The 17,322-nt window shown below is 40.9% G+C and overlaps 1 protein-coding gene across 1 annotated transcript in view; it reads right to left on the bottom strand.

Annotated features, from left to right (window-relative positions):
• Positions 1-17,322, bottom strand: part of REPS2 (RALBP1 associated Eps domain containing 2) — a 183,319-nt gene that overhangs the window by 109,102 nt on the left and 56,895 nt on the right. Inside the window, exon 5 of the mRNA XM_011362988.2 lies at positions 12,288-12,385. Within this exon, the coding sequence (XP_011361290.1) occupies positions 12,288-12,385 (98 nt within the window). The remainder of the gene's footprint in view (positions 1-12,287; positions 12,386-17,322) is intronic.

The following is a 17,322-nucleotide window of genomic DNA, read 5'->3' as shown; positions in this document are numbered from 1 at the left end:
AAGAAATGAGACATAAAATTTTGAGCTGTGATCTAACCTCGATGTCATGCATGAAGTTTTTATACTTGGTGAATTTCTACTAAATGTAAATCAAATCATTTTTAAATGCCCTGGAATCCACCATCCATTAAATTAATACGTTAAACTCAGAGTGCTTTTAAATTTACAAAGCATTTACACACCCCTATCTCATCCGAGCACTCCTAGAATGACTAGAGCTGAATTTTATATGCACTTATCAAACAATGTCACCCAACAGTGTAAAGGCTGGGCCCTCTCACTAACCTAGGAAGTTAGAGAACTTGGAAAAAAATGTTTTTTCACTTTTTATTTCAAAATAATTATAGATTCATGGGAAGTTGTAATAAATAACTTGTTTTTGTCTGTTGAGAAATTAGTTAAAATTAAATCCTAACACGGCACTTTACCCTTATCAGTTTATGGAAGTAAATCTACAAACGTGTCTTTAACCACATGTTGTCAAACTCACTTAGGGATCTATTTTCAACAGTTTAGAAGGCTGATTACCAAACTGTAGGACTCTAACAGGCAACAGTTGCTGCTTATTAAGACAAACTAAATTTTTAAAACGACCACCAGAACCATAGGAGAATAGTAGGTAACACATTCATTACTTTGCTTAGTGCCTGACACTGAAGGCACCTAATACATGTGACCTATTTTCATCTTCACAATACCCCGTGAAGTGGGTCCCATTAATCCCATGATGCAGAACAGGAAACAGCATTAGGGAAGGAAAGTTGCTTACCAAGACCACACACCTAGTAAATGGAAGAGCCAGAACATGAACAGGGGCCCAGTGCATACTCTTAATCATCAGGCCCTATGGTTCTCTCCCTCTCATCCTTCCATCCTGCAACAACGTGCAGTTTTCCTTTTAAGAACCTGGCTGCAATGCCTAAATCACTGCAGCGATTTTGCACATTGAGGATGTGAGCCTGGGATATGAACTATGCTATACTCACATCTTCCTCTCCATTATCTAGTTTAGTTGTAGATTTTGTGAACTATTAAATTATACAGACAGAGCACCATCTTCTTTCTCACATAAATTTTGCCTATAAGTATCTGGCATATTTTCACATCAGGAAAAAATCCTATAGATATCCACACAATATAGATATTCAATCATTTCACTGTTATCTTAGTATGTAGCACTAGTGCTATTTTGAGTAACATAAGGAATGCTTATGAGTGATCACTGTCTCCAATTCTTCTATTAGAAGCCAAGATCTGCTGCTCCAGAAGGGCATTTTTCCTTTGCAATTGTCAGGATTTTGCTCTCTGCTTAGAGGACAAAGTGAGAAATCTGCAGTAAGAAGACTCAGATGAGGCCGCAGACTTCTAGTACCATTGTACTAACATCCTCAGCCCCATCCATGCCAGTTAGGTCAAGGCTGCCTGTCATTTGCCCACTATGCCGTCCCCTTAACATTCAAGACAGCCTGAAGTCAGATGGGAAACAGATGTGTCAAGAACTTGGGCTGAATTCAAGGAATGCTTTACAGAATCAGGCTACAGATTGGAGGTGCAAGAAGAGTGCAGGTTCTGGAAGCAGACAGCCTTAGCTTCAAATCTGGGATGGTCACTAACTCGCCATGAGACCCGGGCCAGTTACTTAACTTCTGAGCCATCAGTTCTCCCACCTAAAAGTCGGTGCCATGGCTCACGTGGCTCTGCCTACCTCTCCAGCCTCATCTCCCTATCACTCCAGGCTCTAACACACAGGCCTTTCAGTTCTTCCACTGTCCCCACCCCATGCTACTGGCTCACTGACACCCACTCCGCCCCTTCTTAGCATAACTCCCTGCAGAGGTTGGCTAGGTAAAAACTACAGTCCAAAATCCTTTTGCTGCTAGAATTCCAGATGGGACTTAGGTTCCACTAAACGAACACTCCCATGGAAGACTGATTCAGAACCAAGTCACATGGTGAAAGAGGAAGGGAACAAAACATTCATTCTGCCCATCCAGGTCATGCATGGTGTGGAGCTTGAGCTGAAAGCAATGGTAGCAGTTGTTCCTGCAAGCTCAGAATAGTCAGAATCTTCAGTTCTTCCAAAAATTTGATAGGCTATCCACACCTCTATTGTAAATCCCCATATGGTTAAGCTAACCAGATCAGATTCCATTGTCCACAATGAAGAACCCCGACCAATGCATGCCCTTTGTCTAGGCTCTTACCACTACGTGAGACACTCCTCTCCTCATCTCCCAGCACCATCTGTCCTTTGCCCGGTTAACTCGCAGTCATCCTCAACTTCTTTGCAGAAACCTTGGCTCACTTTGTAGGCCTACGTGAGATCTCTGTTATATGCTACCAAAGTGCTCTCTTTCCTTGAGGGAAATTGTGAGTTTTCCATTATATGTGCAGAAGTGAGATTGTCCGATTCGCATCCATCTCCCCGCACTTGACTGCAAGCTGCCTGAGAGCAGGCACCATGTTTGCAGTCTTCAGGGTGGCCTTCCATGGTGGCCGACGCATATAAGCCATTTAGTACTTCCCAGTGGATGAGTAGAGGATGTAATCTTGCAAGCAGTCTAACCTTCCAAGACTGTGAGGAGGACTGAAATGACATATACAAGCTAAGGGGCCAGCACAGCACTGGAACAAGCAATTGGGTGCATGACACCACCTGCTCACCAGAGGTCAAAGGCAATGCTGATGGGACTAGGGGATACAGTGGTGCTGTTGTAAAAGAGCCTTCCATATTCACAGCCTTGTATATATTAACTGAGATGAAAAGGTCCTGGAGAATACGCTGGAAATAAACACCACTCTCCTTTCCAGCTTTAAAAAGTGCTGTCTGGGCATACAGATGGCCAACAGACATGTGAAAACATGTTCAATGTCACTAATCATCAGAGAAATGCAAATTAAAACCACAATGAGATATCACCTCACACCTGTCAGAATGGCTATCAATAAGTCAATAAGTCGACAAGTGTTGACAAGAATGTGGAGAAAAGGGAACACTCATGCACTGCTGGTGGGATTGCAAATTGGTACAGTCACTATGGAAAACAGTATGGAGGTTCCTCAAAACACTAAAAATAGAATGACCATATGATCTAGCAATTCCACTTTAGGGAATTTAACGAAAGAAATCCAAAACATTAATTCGAAAAGATATATGTACCCCTACGTTCACTGCAGCATTAATTACAATAGCCAAGATATGGAAACAACCTAAGTGTCCACAAATAGATGACTGGATAAAGAAGATGTGGTACATATATACAATGGAATATTACTCAGCCATATAAAAGAATGAAATCTTACCATTTGTAACAACATGGATGGACCTAAAGGGTATTATGCTAAGTGAAATAAATCAAAGACAAAGACAAATATCATATGAGCTCACTTATACGTAGAATCTAAAGAATACAATAAATGAACAAAACAAACAGACTCACAGATAAAGAGCACAAACTGATAGTTGCCAGATGGGAGGTGGGCTGGGTGAAAAAGGAAAGGCATGAAGTACAAATTGGTAGTTACAAAACAGTCATGAAGATGTAAAGTACAGCATAGGGAATAGTCAATAATATTGTAATAACTATGTATAGTGCCAGGTGGGTGCTAGACTTATTGGGGGGATCATCTCATAAAGTATATAGATGTCTAACCACTATGCTGTACACCTTAAACTAATATAAAATACTGAATGTCAACTGTAATTGAAAAATTTTAAAAATATATATGGAAAAAAGAAGTACTGTCTGGGACCAGGAGTTCTATCAGGTGTTTTCTGCTACATCTGAGAGGCTAAATCAGAGGTGCTCCTCTCCACCAAACGAAGGTGGGCCCTAGGTATTACCAGGAAAGTTCTGGACACCATAAGCCTTTAACGCAATGCCCATACCCAGTGGAGAAAAGAAAAGCTGATCCTACAAATAAAATGTGCTCATTTGCTTTCCTCAGTAGTCTAACTGACCGGCTGAAACACCACTGCATGGATGCTAGAATTCTAATGTGGACCAGCCTACCATTTTGACCCTCCTCAGCCAACTTGCTATCGCTAAAGCAGGGGTCCTTAATCCCCGGGCCTCAGACCTTACTGGTCCATGGCCTGTCAGGAACCAGGTCGCACAGCAGGAGGTGAGCAGCGGGGGAGTGAGAGAAGCTTCATTTGTATCTGCAGCCGCTCCCCAGCATTAGCATCACCCCCCCCAGCTCCACCTCAGATCATGAGGCATTAGATTCTCATAGGAGCACCGGTCCCTGTTCCAAAAAGGTTGAGGACCACTGATCGAAAGCATGGATTTTTTCCAAGCCTTAAGGCAGCACTCCACTCAGTCCTAATATTTACTGAATCAATGTCTTCCCCTCCCCACCCCCCAAAAAAACCTTCAATTTCTATCCTAAGTATCTTCTTCTTATATCCCGGAGTCACCTTTCTTTCAATGATCTGGTATCTTTTTACTGTTCTCATCTTGTAACACAAAACATTTTTGCCTTTCATGTAGAAGTGCCTCCCAGCAAAGAAACCAAGCGATTAACATCACTTTAACAGATAAGCACCTGAGGAATACAACAAGACAGTTATAAAAAGATTTAGGCAGAGAAAAGTAAATTTCAGTATCAGTTGAAATAAAATGTCTTAAAAATAACGACTAGACTATCTGATAAAGAATTATAAGTAGGTGAAGGAAATAAGTAGAAAGGAGGCCTGACACCATGAAAACTAGGACCTCTTTATGGTGATAGTGACCATTTGGATCTCTGTGAGTCCTAGGTAGACTCAGTGAAGTAGAACACGCCGAAGACACAGCAACCTTTACCCCCTTGGAGATGGTAAAACTCCAGTGAAGGTCTGAAATCAAATGGGGAATGAATCTGGTAAAACAAGATGTCACATAAGAACAAGGCACATGCATTCCTATGAAATTTATCAAACCAGTTCTTCTTGTCACACACAAAGACAAACACACGTATACTCTCTCTCCACCCCCTTCCCTCTTCTTCCTCCTACCTCTGCCTCTCTCCCTCCCTTCCTTCCGTTTCACTCAGAGAACTTATTTGTCTAAGCAATGCTGAGGTCAACACAGACACACAGACACACACACAGTGTTCACATTTACCATATCTAACAATAGAAGATTTTCCTAGCCCTAATCTCTACCCATAACATAAGTAATTCAACTTTACTGCCAAGAAGGTATAAACAAGAAATCTCTAGTGCAGGCAGCCTGGGGTTCTCCAGAACTGAAAAAGAATCTGGCGTCCCTACCCTCCTTCCAGGGCCTCAGATGCCCAGGACCTCCTCTTGACCACGCAAGGAGCAGTTTTCCACATACACTGCAGGCTCTCACTTGTCCAGAGGAACAGAGACACCAGCTCCTGGTTTCAGACTGGTAGAAATGACAAACCAATAAGGAAATACTGATAGCCCAAAAGAAAAAAAGGTCATAAGATATAAAGAAGCAATTCATGTGAGAGGAAATACAAATGACTCATAAACTTAAGATATTCATTCCACTTCACTAGTAGAGAACTTCTAATTAAAAGTATACTGAGATATCATTTTTCACTATCAGATTGGCAAAGATCCGTAAGTTTTTTAGCACCTTGTATTTGCATGGATATTGGAAAATAAATATTTTCATACATTGTTGGTAAGTGTGTAAATTGATACGAGCTCCAATTTGAAAATCTGTCAAAAATTAAAAGCATGTAGACATTTCACCCAATTATTCCATTTCTGGGAACTAATGCTTTATATGTGCAAACAATGCTGTTGATCAGAAGGGCTGGATAAATGATTTATGGAAGATGCACAAAGTGAATGCTATGCATTTGAAAAACCCAAAAAGATGAGGAAGTGCTTTAGGTACTGCTACAGAATGTTATTAAAGCTTATTGCTAAGTAAAAAATACACAGTCCATAACAGCTGTGTAGCAAGCTACCATATGTGTAAAAAGGTAGAACTACGTATTTTGCACATATAATTACATATAAGAATACCTATATTCACATGTATATGCATAAAATATTTCTAGACTGATACAGAAGAAATTGGTCCTATTAGTTGCCCCTGAGATGGGGAACTGGATGGCTGGGGTCGGGGATGAGAGGGACACTTTTCATCCTGTACCCTTTCGTATCTTTTCAATTGTTGATATACCTTTTTTAAATTTTTAATTGCTCTGGAGAACAAAAGTGTTTGAAAGCTCCAAAAAATAACAGAGCGATGTTTACTATGTAATCTTAAACATGCCACCAACACCTTAGAGTGCTTTCGTTGTGGCCACGTGAGGAGAGAGACCATCCTCAGATGGGTTTTAGCTCCTGCCCCCATGAGAACATCCACATTGTTTCTTCAGTGGCTCATCAGTCTGAGGGTTTGGCTGCAACATGAGTGGAGGAAAAGGGCAAGAACGAAATGTACAAGTGTGCAAGTGGCGTTATGGCTGACGTAGACAAAGGGGCACTTCACAGGGGAAAGATTCCAAAGGAAGGCAGGCAAAAAGTACCTGAGACACCACAGGGGGAAAAAAACCCATATAGGTCAAAAGATGGCTCAAGAGAGAATTCCTAGACCCTGAAAGAGCCACTGTTGGCCCAACCCTCCTCGTGGCCATCTCCCGGGGCTGAGCATTAGGTAACAGAACCAGAGTGTCTGAGGCAGTGCATAGTATGCCCTGCTGGTTTACCTGCTTGGTTCTTCTCCCAACTCAGAGCACCAACTCTCTCATTACTCAATTCTAAGCCACCTCCCTCAATTGCACCCCAAACTTTCGGCCACAATCTCTGCTCTCCTCACCCTCCCAGCATCCTGGTCCGGTCTACCGATAAAATAACTTTTACACCATAAAAAGTTCCCTCGATGCAGTGTCAGCCTCCCAGAAAGACTGCTTCTTCTTGTTCCCATCGAAACTCTTAGAATGAACAATTTACTTGTGGTGACTGTCCATTCTCTTCGGATTTATGCCAACACCACTCTGATAGAGCCTGGGGTAATCACTTCTCTCAACATCTTTGCTATTTAGAACCATTCCAAAAGGTTGCAAGGGACAGAGAGAGTGTGCTTCTGGCTATAAGTACCTATGGTGAAGTCTGGGACAGGGTGGGAAGTGCGGCAAGAAATTGAGATTGAGTGAAAATGAGGGGAAAGGATTTAAATATTTTTCAAGTTACAGATTTTTAAAATAGCGTGGTGGGTGGCTAGCAATGTCTAACAACCTGTCCCCTGCCTGTTCATTAGAAAACTTCCCTAAGTAGAATAGCAGGGTGGTAAAGTTCTCTAAATGTTGTTTGTCATTATTTTGTCTTTGATGTAAAAAGAATAGTGAGTATTGAGAATTTACCCCAAAAGACTTTGAGTTTGTCCCTCCAAAAAGAGAAGAAAACATCACAGCATGTATGTTTAGGGTTTGAAACATGAGCATATCTTAGTTTAAAACAAAAGATCATTTTTTCTGGTGATATCTGGCTGGATGAATATTTCATTTGCCAAACCAGCCTCCCTGAAGTCAAGTAAAAATATATTGCATATATTCAATATCTATAAGAACACTTACATTTACTTATAGATGCATAAAGCATTCCTGGAACAATACAAAAGAAAGAGACAACACTGAATGTTTCTGGGATGGGAAATCAATAAAGATCGGAAGCCCCTCCCTCTGGCTGATGTTCTCGGATAAATGAGAAGATGAGTGACAAACCTTTTTTTTTTTTTTTTTAAGAATGAAAACCGGAAACCTCACATATACAAGAAATATTAGAAAATTCTCACACTTCATATTATTGATTGGGAAAACACATAGGTGAACTGAGACAAGGGAAAAAATCGAAGAAGGCAAAGCAAGAACGAAGAGTAAGTTTCCCACATGAAGAACACAGACCATATGGGAAACAACCAGCAGCTCTGAGTGGCAGGAGGACAGAGGGAAGAGAACAGTAGGGGCCAAACACCAGGCCCAGAGAGCCACGTTCAGGAACATGAATGATTTGCTAAGAGCAATGGGCAAAGTGTGACGGGTTTCAATCAAGGGAGGAGGACTCGATTTGTGTTTTTAAAATTACTTTTGTCTGCAGTAATGATAATAGATTTGAAAAGGGCAAGAATGGAAGCAAGAAGAGTTAGAGGCCGATATGACAGATTTGATGAATGAAAATAGCCTGAAAAGAAGAAGTACAGAGCAATGGACATTTAGGTAAGAGAGGTATTTAGAAAGTGAAATGGCCAAGACTTGGTAACTGAATGAGCAGAAGGGGTAAGAGAGGAGTCAGAGATAGTGACCAATATTCTGGCCTGTGCTGATGAGTGGATGGAGCCATGAGTAGAAGGGTGAAAGCTGGTTTTATGGAAAAGACATGTTTAAAGTGACAGTGGGACATTCGAGTGAAGACGACTGGCAGATGGAGATATGTGGTCATCGGCCTCCACATAGCTAAAGAGTACTACAGTGAGAATTGGATCTGGGGCTCACCAACACATAAGGGGCACGTGGAGGAAGGAGAATTGAAAAAGAAGATTAGGAAGAGGTAGTGATAGAAGCAGGAGGAAAACCAGGAGAGGACGGCATCATGGATACCAAATGATGAGTCAGTGTCAAAAGCTGCCAAGAAGTCTATGAGACAAGGACTTAACACTAGGTAGTTTCTGGCAACCATGGCAAAAACAGAGGCAGTAGATTACAGGGAGAGGAGTAGAGGCAATTCTAAATCCTATACCAGCAAAATTACAAATGACTACATAGTCTTAATAGCTAGAATAACTTGGGAAAATAACCTATAAACACATGATAACAGATGAAACAAGAAAGACTCATCATTTCTTTACAAACCACTGTCAGCCATCCACCAACACAAGATATGCTCAGTATCTGAAATTTCGAGGAGAAAAACATCCAACATCTGAACAAAAAACTTTGAAATTCCTAAAACATTAACCAAAAAGAGTATTCACGCCAACATTTGAGTGAATTTGGCACATAAGCACTTCTAAAATGCCATGCCCAAGAAATCCAACAGTGCTGGTCCAGGATCCCTAAAGCCTCCCCCAGGACCCATAGGCCACCTCCTCCCAATCAGGCAGGAAGGGCTTGAATATGAGGTCACAGAAGAAGATAGAAGACAGTAAGGTTGCCATCAGCATGTTAACATGGCGACATGAGGGAAATTAGTTACCCTGGCCCAGCCTAGCGCTATGCCGAATCCATATTAATCCCCTACCACCAAGAACCTTCACTTCAGATCCTCTCATCTACATGACTAATTCAGGTTGGCATTTTGCTTTCTGGGACATGGAGTCCAGCCAAACCAAGTTGACAGGCATAAGAAGGAAACCTAAGAACTAAAGAAAGAAAAACACATCAGCCATAAAAACCACATACTGCTGTCCCAAGAAAGGCCCCTTGATCTCATCTTAAACATAAGGCAATGCTCCAAACAGGAGGGGGGAATCCACTAATGCCAAACAAACATTAAGGGAATCAGACTGCTGCAGGTTATTACAATGGACTGTGAAATCCATTCCAAGTCATTCATGTTACAGAAAAGAGAAGGAACTTACCCCAGGGTCACACAAAGTTTGGCTGGACCTGGGCAAGCACCTGTCTGGTTTTTTCTGCACTATCTCATAAGTCCTTCTAATGGACAATTTCTGCCAAATACTTATTTCCAGCCTGGCTCTCTCCAAAGCTCCAGACCTATATATCCTACCATCTCTGATACCTCCTCTTGGCTATCTCAAAACCTCAAATTCCAACATCCAACACTGAACTCATGGTCTTTCTCCAGTACTCCCAACAGCAGTTTTTCATCCAGGGCTTCTTAGCTTAACAGATGACATCACCATCCATCTGGTTCATGAGCCAGAGACTAAGGAATCATGTCCAGTGTTTGAACTCCAGCCCTAACACTTCCTAGCTGTGACCTTGGGCAAATTAAATAAGGTCTTTAAATCTCAGGTTTTATTATCTGAAAAATGGGATAATAACAGGAATTACCTCATAAAAGAGCTATGAGCACTGAAAGAAATGATGTGTATAAAATGCTAAGCACATAGAAAATGTCTTTACATGTGTATTCCCCTCTATTTTCTTGCCTACTCCCTCCATTCAACTAGTTAATACCTACGAATCCATCTCGTTTCAACTCAAATGTCGTCCCCCGCCTGTCAAGGCTAGGTCATAACCCCCACCTCCATTTTTCACCCTCAAAGCACAGTATAATTTCCATTTGCATCATATTTCATAATTATACATTTACTGTGTGATGGTTTGATTAATGGCCATCTCTTCCAATAGCCTATAAGCTGCACCATGAGGATAGCGAGGGGGAGTGCTATACCTCATTTTTGTATTCTCAACATAGCACCTGGCACGTAATAGGTGTTTAATAAACATTAGTTAAGTGAAGCACCCAAGAAGCATCTTTATCAGCAGAAAAATGCACCGAGAGATTAGAAGAAAAGTCACAAGACACCAATTCAAGTGAGGGCCATGGCCATCCCACCCAGGAAGCTAGATGGAAATGGCCCAGTGGACCCTGTCCAACCATTGCCAAGTTCATGCTCTACTGCTTGCTTGACCACCATTCTACCCATTCAGGATTTGGTCTCCACAGCATTGGAATACACTTTGCAGAAATATACACAGCCATACCACAGAGATTTTTTAGATGAACTCCATCCAGTCCCTCCGATACCTTTCCTAACGTAATCATCACTCCACAATGTGTGCGATTCTCATGTTTAACGACATACTTTTTGTACCACAGGACCTCTAAATGCAACCAACTACTACGCCTGGGGCTCAGCTGAAGATACAGCTGTCCGTTTTGACCCGGGAATGAAACTGAGCTCTCCGGAACCTAGGAGAAAACGGCATCTTGGCTCTTTAATGTGGTATCGGTAAGGGATTTTCAGGAAAATTTTTTACTACAACCAATGTGTGTTTATGCAGCAACTCTAGAACCTAGCCTCCTTGTAATATGGGACTCTAATGTATAACGAAGTATTTTAAAGTGCAGGTTTTGACATTGAGCAGGACTGGGTTCAAATTCTGGCTCTGCCGCTTAGGAGCGAATTATGATTTATTAATGAAATCTTAGACCTGTTATTTGACCTCTCTCAGCCACAGTTAATTCATCTATACTAATAGATATAACAGTGCTGAGACCTTATGGTTGCAGGAAGCATTAAATACACAGCATATGGCTAAATTACTGTCTTTAAGAAAGTTCTCCATACACAGAGTACCGCCTTAGAAGAAAAAGTCCTATACTAAGCCTAACAGAGCTCTCCATCCCCAGCGGGTATTCAGTGAACACCTCAAGCTTCTCTATTCCTTAGCCTTTGTCTATTCTGGTCCATATGCCAGCCCATTTCTTTTGGAGTATCTGACACCGCCCTGCTATTCTGAGTAGACCTGCCTGTGCGTAAATGATATCTTCTCCCAAGCTGTACAACTCAAATGTTATGCAAACCAACCTACCTCCTCTTGTCTTTAGGGTCAAACACTAAACCCAGTCTTTTCATAACTTTTCTCATGCAGGCTCACACACAGGCACACACTCGTTTTTGAGAATATGACTTTCTCAGCACAGGACTCAAAGATACTACTCAAGAAAACAGTTGCAAACACAGAAGAAAAAATAAGAGGTCTTTATCCAAAGGAAAACACTGGGAAAAAAAGGAAGCTGAAATGTTCTAAGCTATGGTATAGCCAGGAAAAACTGATCTACCACTTGCGCTTCTGCCATATTTCTTTTGTATTTATTACATATAGGAAAGAGTAGTTGCTGCCATTTGTAAAATAACTGTTCTCCAAACAGCATTGGACTAGGCATTGAGGGGAAAAAACAGAAGAGCTATCTCTGCCTTCCAAAAGTTTGCAATGTAATTGGAGGCACGAAACAAATGGGTAACAGCAAACTATGCACTAGATGAGTGAGAATAAAGAATAAGGCAGAGGTAGGACAGACTGTTTTGGAAAAAGTAAAGCTCTCCAGAAGAAGGTACCTACTTGATTAAGTAGATGAAAGTGGGAGGACATTTTAGACATACCAGAGACCATGAAACAGCTTAGATTACTCGAGACACACTGAGAAACATGTACGGAAAAAAAAAAGATTTAGGAAAATATACAAACAACAAAGCAAGAAGTACAATATTGGCATGAAGGAATAGGAATAGTTTCATATCTTCCTTGCCAAAAAAAAAAAAAAAAAAAAAAAAAAAAAAAAAAGAGGCCTCATCACAAAGCCATGTCCCCAAAGTCTCCCATTGGCATAACCCCACATCACTCACCCGGATAAGGGAAGCCTGATGACGAGGGGGCTTGGCTCCTTGGCCCCCCAATGAGGGTCCCTCAGGCTGAATAAAAGGCTGTCTAGCTTCATATGGAGCTGAAACAACAGGAGAGAAAGTCAGCATGGTATACAAAGATTCCACCCCAAAAATATGACTTTACACACAGACTGATACAGTGTGCTCTTCGGGAAAGAATTAGCAAAGGAATTAGAGTTTATGTGCATAGGGCCACCTAGCACAAAGAAACCTGGGTGTACCTGTGTACAATTTAACTGAATAATCTAAAGATATCCAACCAATTCATGAGGGAGGAAAATATTTACATCAGGTTCAGAATTGGAATAAATTGTAAGGGTAGAATGGTGAAAACCTAAATTGGGATAGAAAACAATGAGAGCAGTTAGAAAAATGCCATGTTATAAGTGTTAAAATTCTAGATATAAGGTAAATTCTATATATACCCTCCTGTTTAAAAGTCTTCTCCATCACCCACCCAAGAAGAAAACAAATACGCATTTTGAACACCAAGAATCAACATTATTTTGTTTATTTTTGAAAAATGGCACTGGAAGAAAAAATGTAAAACCAAGTAGAGAAAAATATAAAAATAAATATAGTTTATATTTATCATTCAATAACCAAACTAAAAATAATTTTGCTACCTTTAAGAAAAAATTTTACGCCACAAACACGAATGCATTTGTTTCCTTTTATTTCCAGAACATTTAACGACCCTGCCAATATGGTAGAAAAACAGTTAAACATTAAACATAACCAGGTACTATTCAGCTCCAATAGCAAGAAGAAATTATCACCCAAGATAAGACCATTTCTGATCTGTGTGGATTGACAGTTCAAATTTTTGGAAGTATGTAAATAAGTAAAAAGCTTTCTTTTAGTAGCTTCCTTATAAATAAAATCAAGCAGAGAGAGCAGAGCAGCCTGTTATGGCATCACCTTTAGCACTGTGTGATCTTTTTAAAATAAAGAAGGTATAACACCACCACATCAAGACCAACCAACCACTCTTGGGCTCACATCTGCTTTTTGTATTTCCTTCAAGAAACTGGAACACAAATTTGTAACACATTAAAACACATTAAAATATCAAAATCATTGCCTGGCAAATCATTCAGTGAATTTTCAGACCCTGCTAAGAATGATTGAAAATATAAAAGCTGCAAAAGAAACACCGAGAGCACATAATCCGAATCTTAAAAAATAAGTCTCGGCTGGTAGGCAGGTGTCGTCATCGAAGAAGGATTTTTAAGATCGTTCCACCTTAATGAAACACTGAATTATAGTCTTAATGTCGGAAGGTTTAAACCACAGTAAACTGTACCATGGTTGGAACACTAGTGATCATGAGCTTTCTCTATGAAGCTGACCCCACATGCCTCTGGCTCCCCTCAGAGAGAGGGCGCTTCCACTGCCTAGGAGGGACATATGTCGGAGGAGGCCATCTGGCCCATGGCTCTAGTCTCCCACCGACGAGGGCCTGCCTTGGAAGATAAGGACCTACTTCATCAGTAAGGCCGAAACAAAGACTCAGCCATGTCGGGGATCATTTTTGGAGAGGCCTGGCCTTGAGGGCAGATTTTTTCTTCCTATTCCTGTAGGAAGTCTGGGCTGGCCACATCTACCTGTTACTGGAAAAGTGGGTGCTGAAGCCCACGTGGTCACAAATCTAAGACAGGTGCTCCGATCATCTCTATCAGTACCACAACTGACATTCAGGCCATAATTGGTCTGATTCCTGATTCCACACCTGGATCTGAACTCAGGAGGTAAAAAGGTAGGTATTATTTATTGCCCGTACTCTCCTTCCTTCCAAATAAAACCCAAGACATGCAACTCAATGCAAAAAATAATAATTTTTAGATCCCCTTACAAGAGGTTTAATAAGGAACTAAAAGTACCGTCTTCCTCCAAGAGGAGGAATATAAAACAAACCCTAAAGATTTTGTCACACCGAGACTCAGTGTCAAACTAGAACAGAGACCACAAGTAACTTCACAATGAAGACTCTACATCCGCTGTCAACCCCAGAGAATGATATCCAGAAGGTGACTTTCAAGAATACTTAATTTCAAAAACAAAACAGGTGTCACAGTCTAAAAACACAAAAGAAAATACTAGGGAACATATGAGCACCTACAATGTGCCAGGAACTGTGCTAGACACAGATGTTTACATTTCTCATTTGATCCATAGAACAAATCTGAGACAGAGATTATTCTATTTTATAGATAAGAGAAACTGAGGTTCAGAAAAGTGAAATACCCACAGTCACGCAGGCTGGAAATGAGAAATGTAGGCCCACCAAGTCTACCTGTAGGCCCAAGAGACAGATATCACAGCCCATGCTCTTAAGTGAGTAGATACCTAGAATTGATACATCAGAATAAGATGTATAAGAAAAAGCGAAACAGACATACTGATTTTGAAATAAGACATCAGATATCAGAAAAAACAGGTAAAAGAGTTAAAAGTAGTTGCCTTTGGAGATCAGAAACAGGTTGCATGGAAAGGAGAATAGTTATTTTTACTATAGGCATCTAAATATTATTTAACTATACACATGTATTACTGTGATTTAAATATTTTTAATATGGATAGCGGTCGCTGTCTCTGAGGGTTGTGGTAAAAAGAAAATAATGCACATAAAGACCTTGGCATGATACCTGGTGCATAAGTCTTATCCAATGAACATTAGCTACGACTACATCCAGCAGGTGAGACTAGGGGCCCAGGAGAGAAGCTGAAGAGGGGCTCTGAATTAGACTGATCTGACGATGCTCGATCTGAGTTAAAACATACTCATACACATGCACCACCATCCAGGAATCATGGCAGAATCTTGGACAGGAAAGTGAATCCAGAAAAATGTATTCCTAGAAAATTATCCCAGCAGCAAAACCCCTTTCCGAAAAGGCATAAATTAAGAACAACTCTAGAATGCTTAGTACCAGATTCACTAAGGTTTGACAGATTTTAGACATGCTACTGTGTAGACCAAGAGGAAGATGGAGTACAAGAAGAAGGAGAATCCTGGGTTTGTCAGATGGGTTGATGGCACTGTGAAGGTAATAGAGGAGAGTTAAGAAACAGATGGGGAAAAAACATGGAAGCCTGAAGAGAAACTGAGTTCTGGAAATGTGGCGAGAGAGAAAAGGAAGACGTGGGCTTCTCTTCTTAACCTAAAGGTATGTGGCAGGAAAGGACTGAGACAGGTAAAGAAAGTCCTTTGGGGGAAAATGCACACATGCTATAAAAATAGGAATGAACAAGCTTTGAAATGAATAGTATTGACTAGAAGCGGAAATCACAAGATAGACCCAAGTTGCGGATAGAAAAGCTCTCTCTTCCTATGACTTAGATGGAGAAGTTTAAATGGAGTACCTGTAAACATTTTCTTTATAAATGACTTTGTTCCCAGCTACAGGGACCTAACAGCCTCCTAATAGATGGCTAGACCCAGAAAACTCAACTCCCTGAGAAACAGGAGACTGTTCACTCAGCCTCTGCTCTGCGGGTATGCTGTGCAAAGGAGAACCCTCTGGAAGAGCAGCTCACCACTTTAAGAATCATGATGTAGAAGAAAAACCAGGAAGGTATAACAGAAACTTAGAAAACGATGTTTCAAGAATGAAAAAGTGACCACAAGGAGATGTCACTTCACATCTAACAGAATGGCTAAAATTAAAAACACTGAAAAAAAGAAACCACTGAGAAGACCTAACACTGGCAAGGAGTATGAACTCCTATACATCGCTGGTGGGAGGGTCTAGTCACTTTGGAAAACTGGCAGCTTCTCATACTCCTACCCTCAGTCCAGCAATTCCACTCCTAGGTGCCAGGGAAATGACAACATATGTCATAAAAGACACATGCACAAATGTTCATACTATCCTTATTCATAGCAGCCGAACCCTGGAAACAACCCCAATGTCCATCAACTGGAGAACATCAAACTGTGGTACATTCATACGATGGAACACTACTGAGTAATAAAGAGGAACGAATCACTGAGACACACAACAGTATGGGTGAATCTCCGCCACTATGCTAAGGGAAAGACGGCAGACACATAAGAGTACAGTCATTCAATATGATTCCATGTGGATGAAGTTCTAGAAGAGGCAAAACTAATCTGTGGCGATAAAAACCAGAACAGTGCTTGCACTGGGGAGCAGGGAGGGACTAGAACGGGGCACCTCCGAGGTGATGGAAATGTTCTACTCTCGATGGAACTGGTGGCTACATGGGTGTCTACATTTTTTAAAATGCAAATTGAAGATTTTAAATGTGTGCATTTTATCCTATGTAAACTTTACCTCATCTGAAAAAAGAATAAAGAATAAAAACAGACAGCTTTGACAGAGGCTGCTAAGAGTCAAGGAAGATGGGAGAAGCAGGTTGTTTCCTTGCCCCTGGGGGAACAGAAGCCCAATATGAATGGTATAAGGAAAAAATGAGGCATGAAATAGAATGAGTATACACAAGTTTTTAAAGGAATATCAAAGAAGATATAATAGAACCTGATGATAGGCTGACTCAGTAGAACAAAAAATGACTCATCTATGAATCAAAAACCAAAAAACAGGCACCATGCTAGGCACAGGACTCCAACTTCCAAATCCGAATAAGATTAGGAATCAAAACAAAAAAATTAAAAACCCTCTTCTAAAAACAGGAAAGCAGACAGGAGCGGCTATAAGAAAATGAAGAATTCTCAACCCCGTTCTGCTGCAGACACCAGCGGGACATTCGAGTTTCAGGAGAGTGATTTCTCGTTACCATCCCTTAACAATATCACCTTGCATTTGCAAAGGACTTAATTTCCAATCAGATTGGACACTCGTGCTCTCGCTAACCCTCGCACACGGTTCAGAGCAGTTAAATGGCTTGCCCAAGGTCACATAGCTAGTCACATAAACACACTCCTTCCAATTCCAATCAAGATTTTTCCATCATGCCGCACCTGCCTCTCTCTGCAAGATTACGGCCTCTAGTCCAGCCTAGCACACAT

This window comes from Pteropus vampyrus, unplaced genomic scaffold, assembly GCF_000151845.1.
Source record: "Pteropus vampyrus isolate Shadow unplaced genomic scaffold, Pvam_2.0 Scaffold81, whole genome shotgun sequence".
NCBI lineage: Eukaryota > Metazoa > Chordata > Mammalia > Chiroptera > Pteropodidae > Pteropus > Pteropus vampyrus.
The sequence above is the reverse complement of the archived record's forward strand: the minus strand, read 5'-3'. Positions and strand labels throughout refer to the sequence as shown.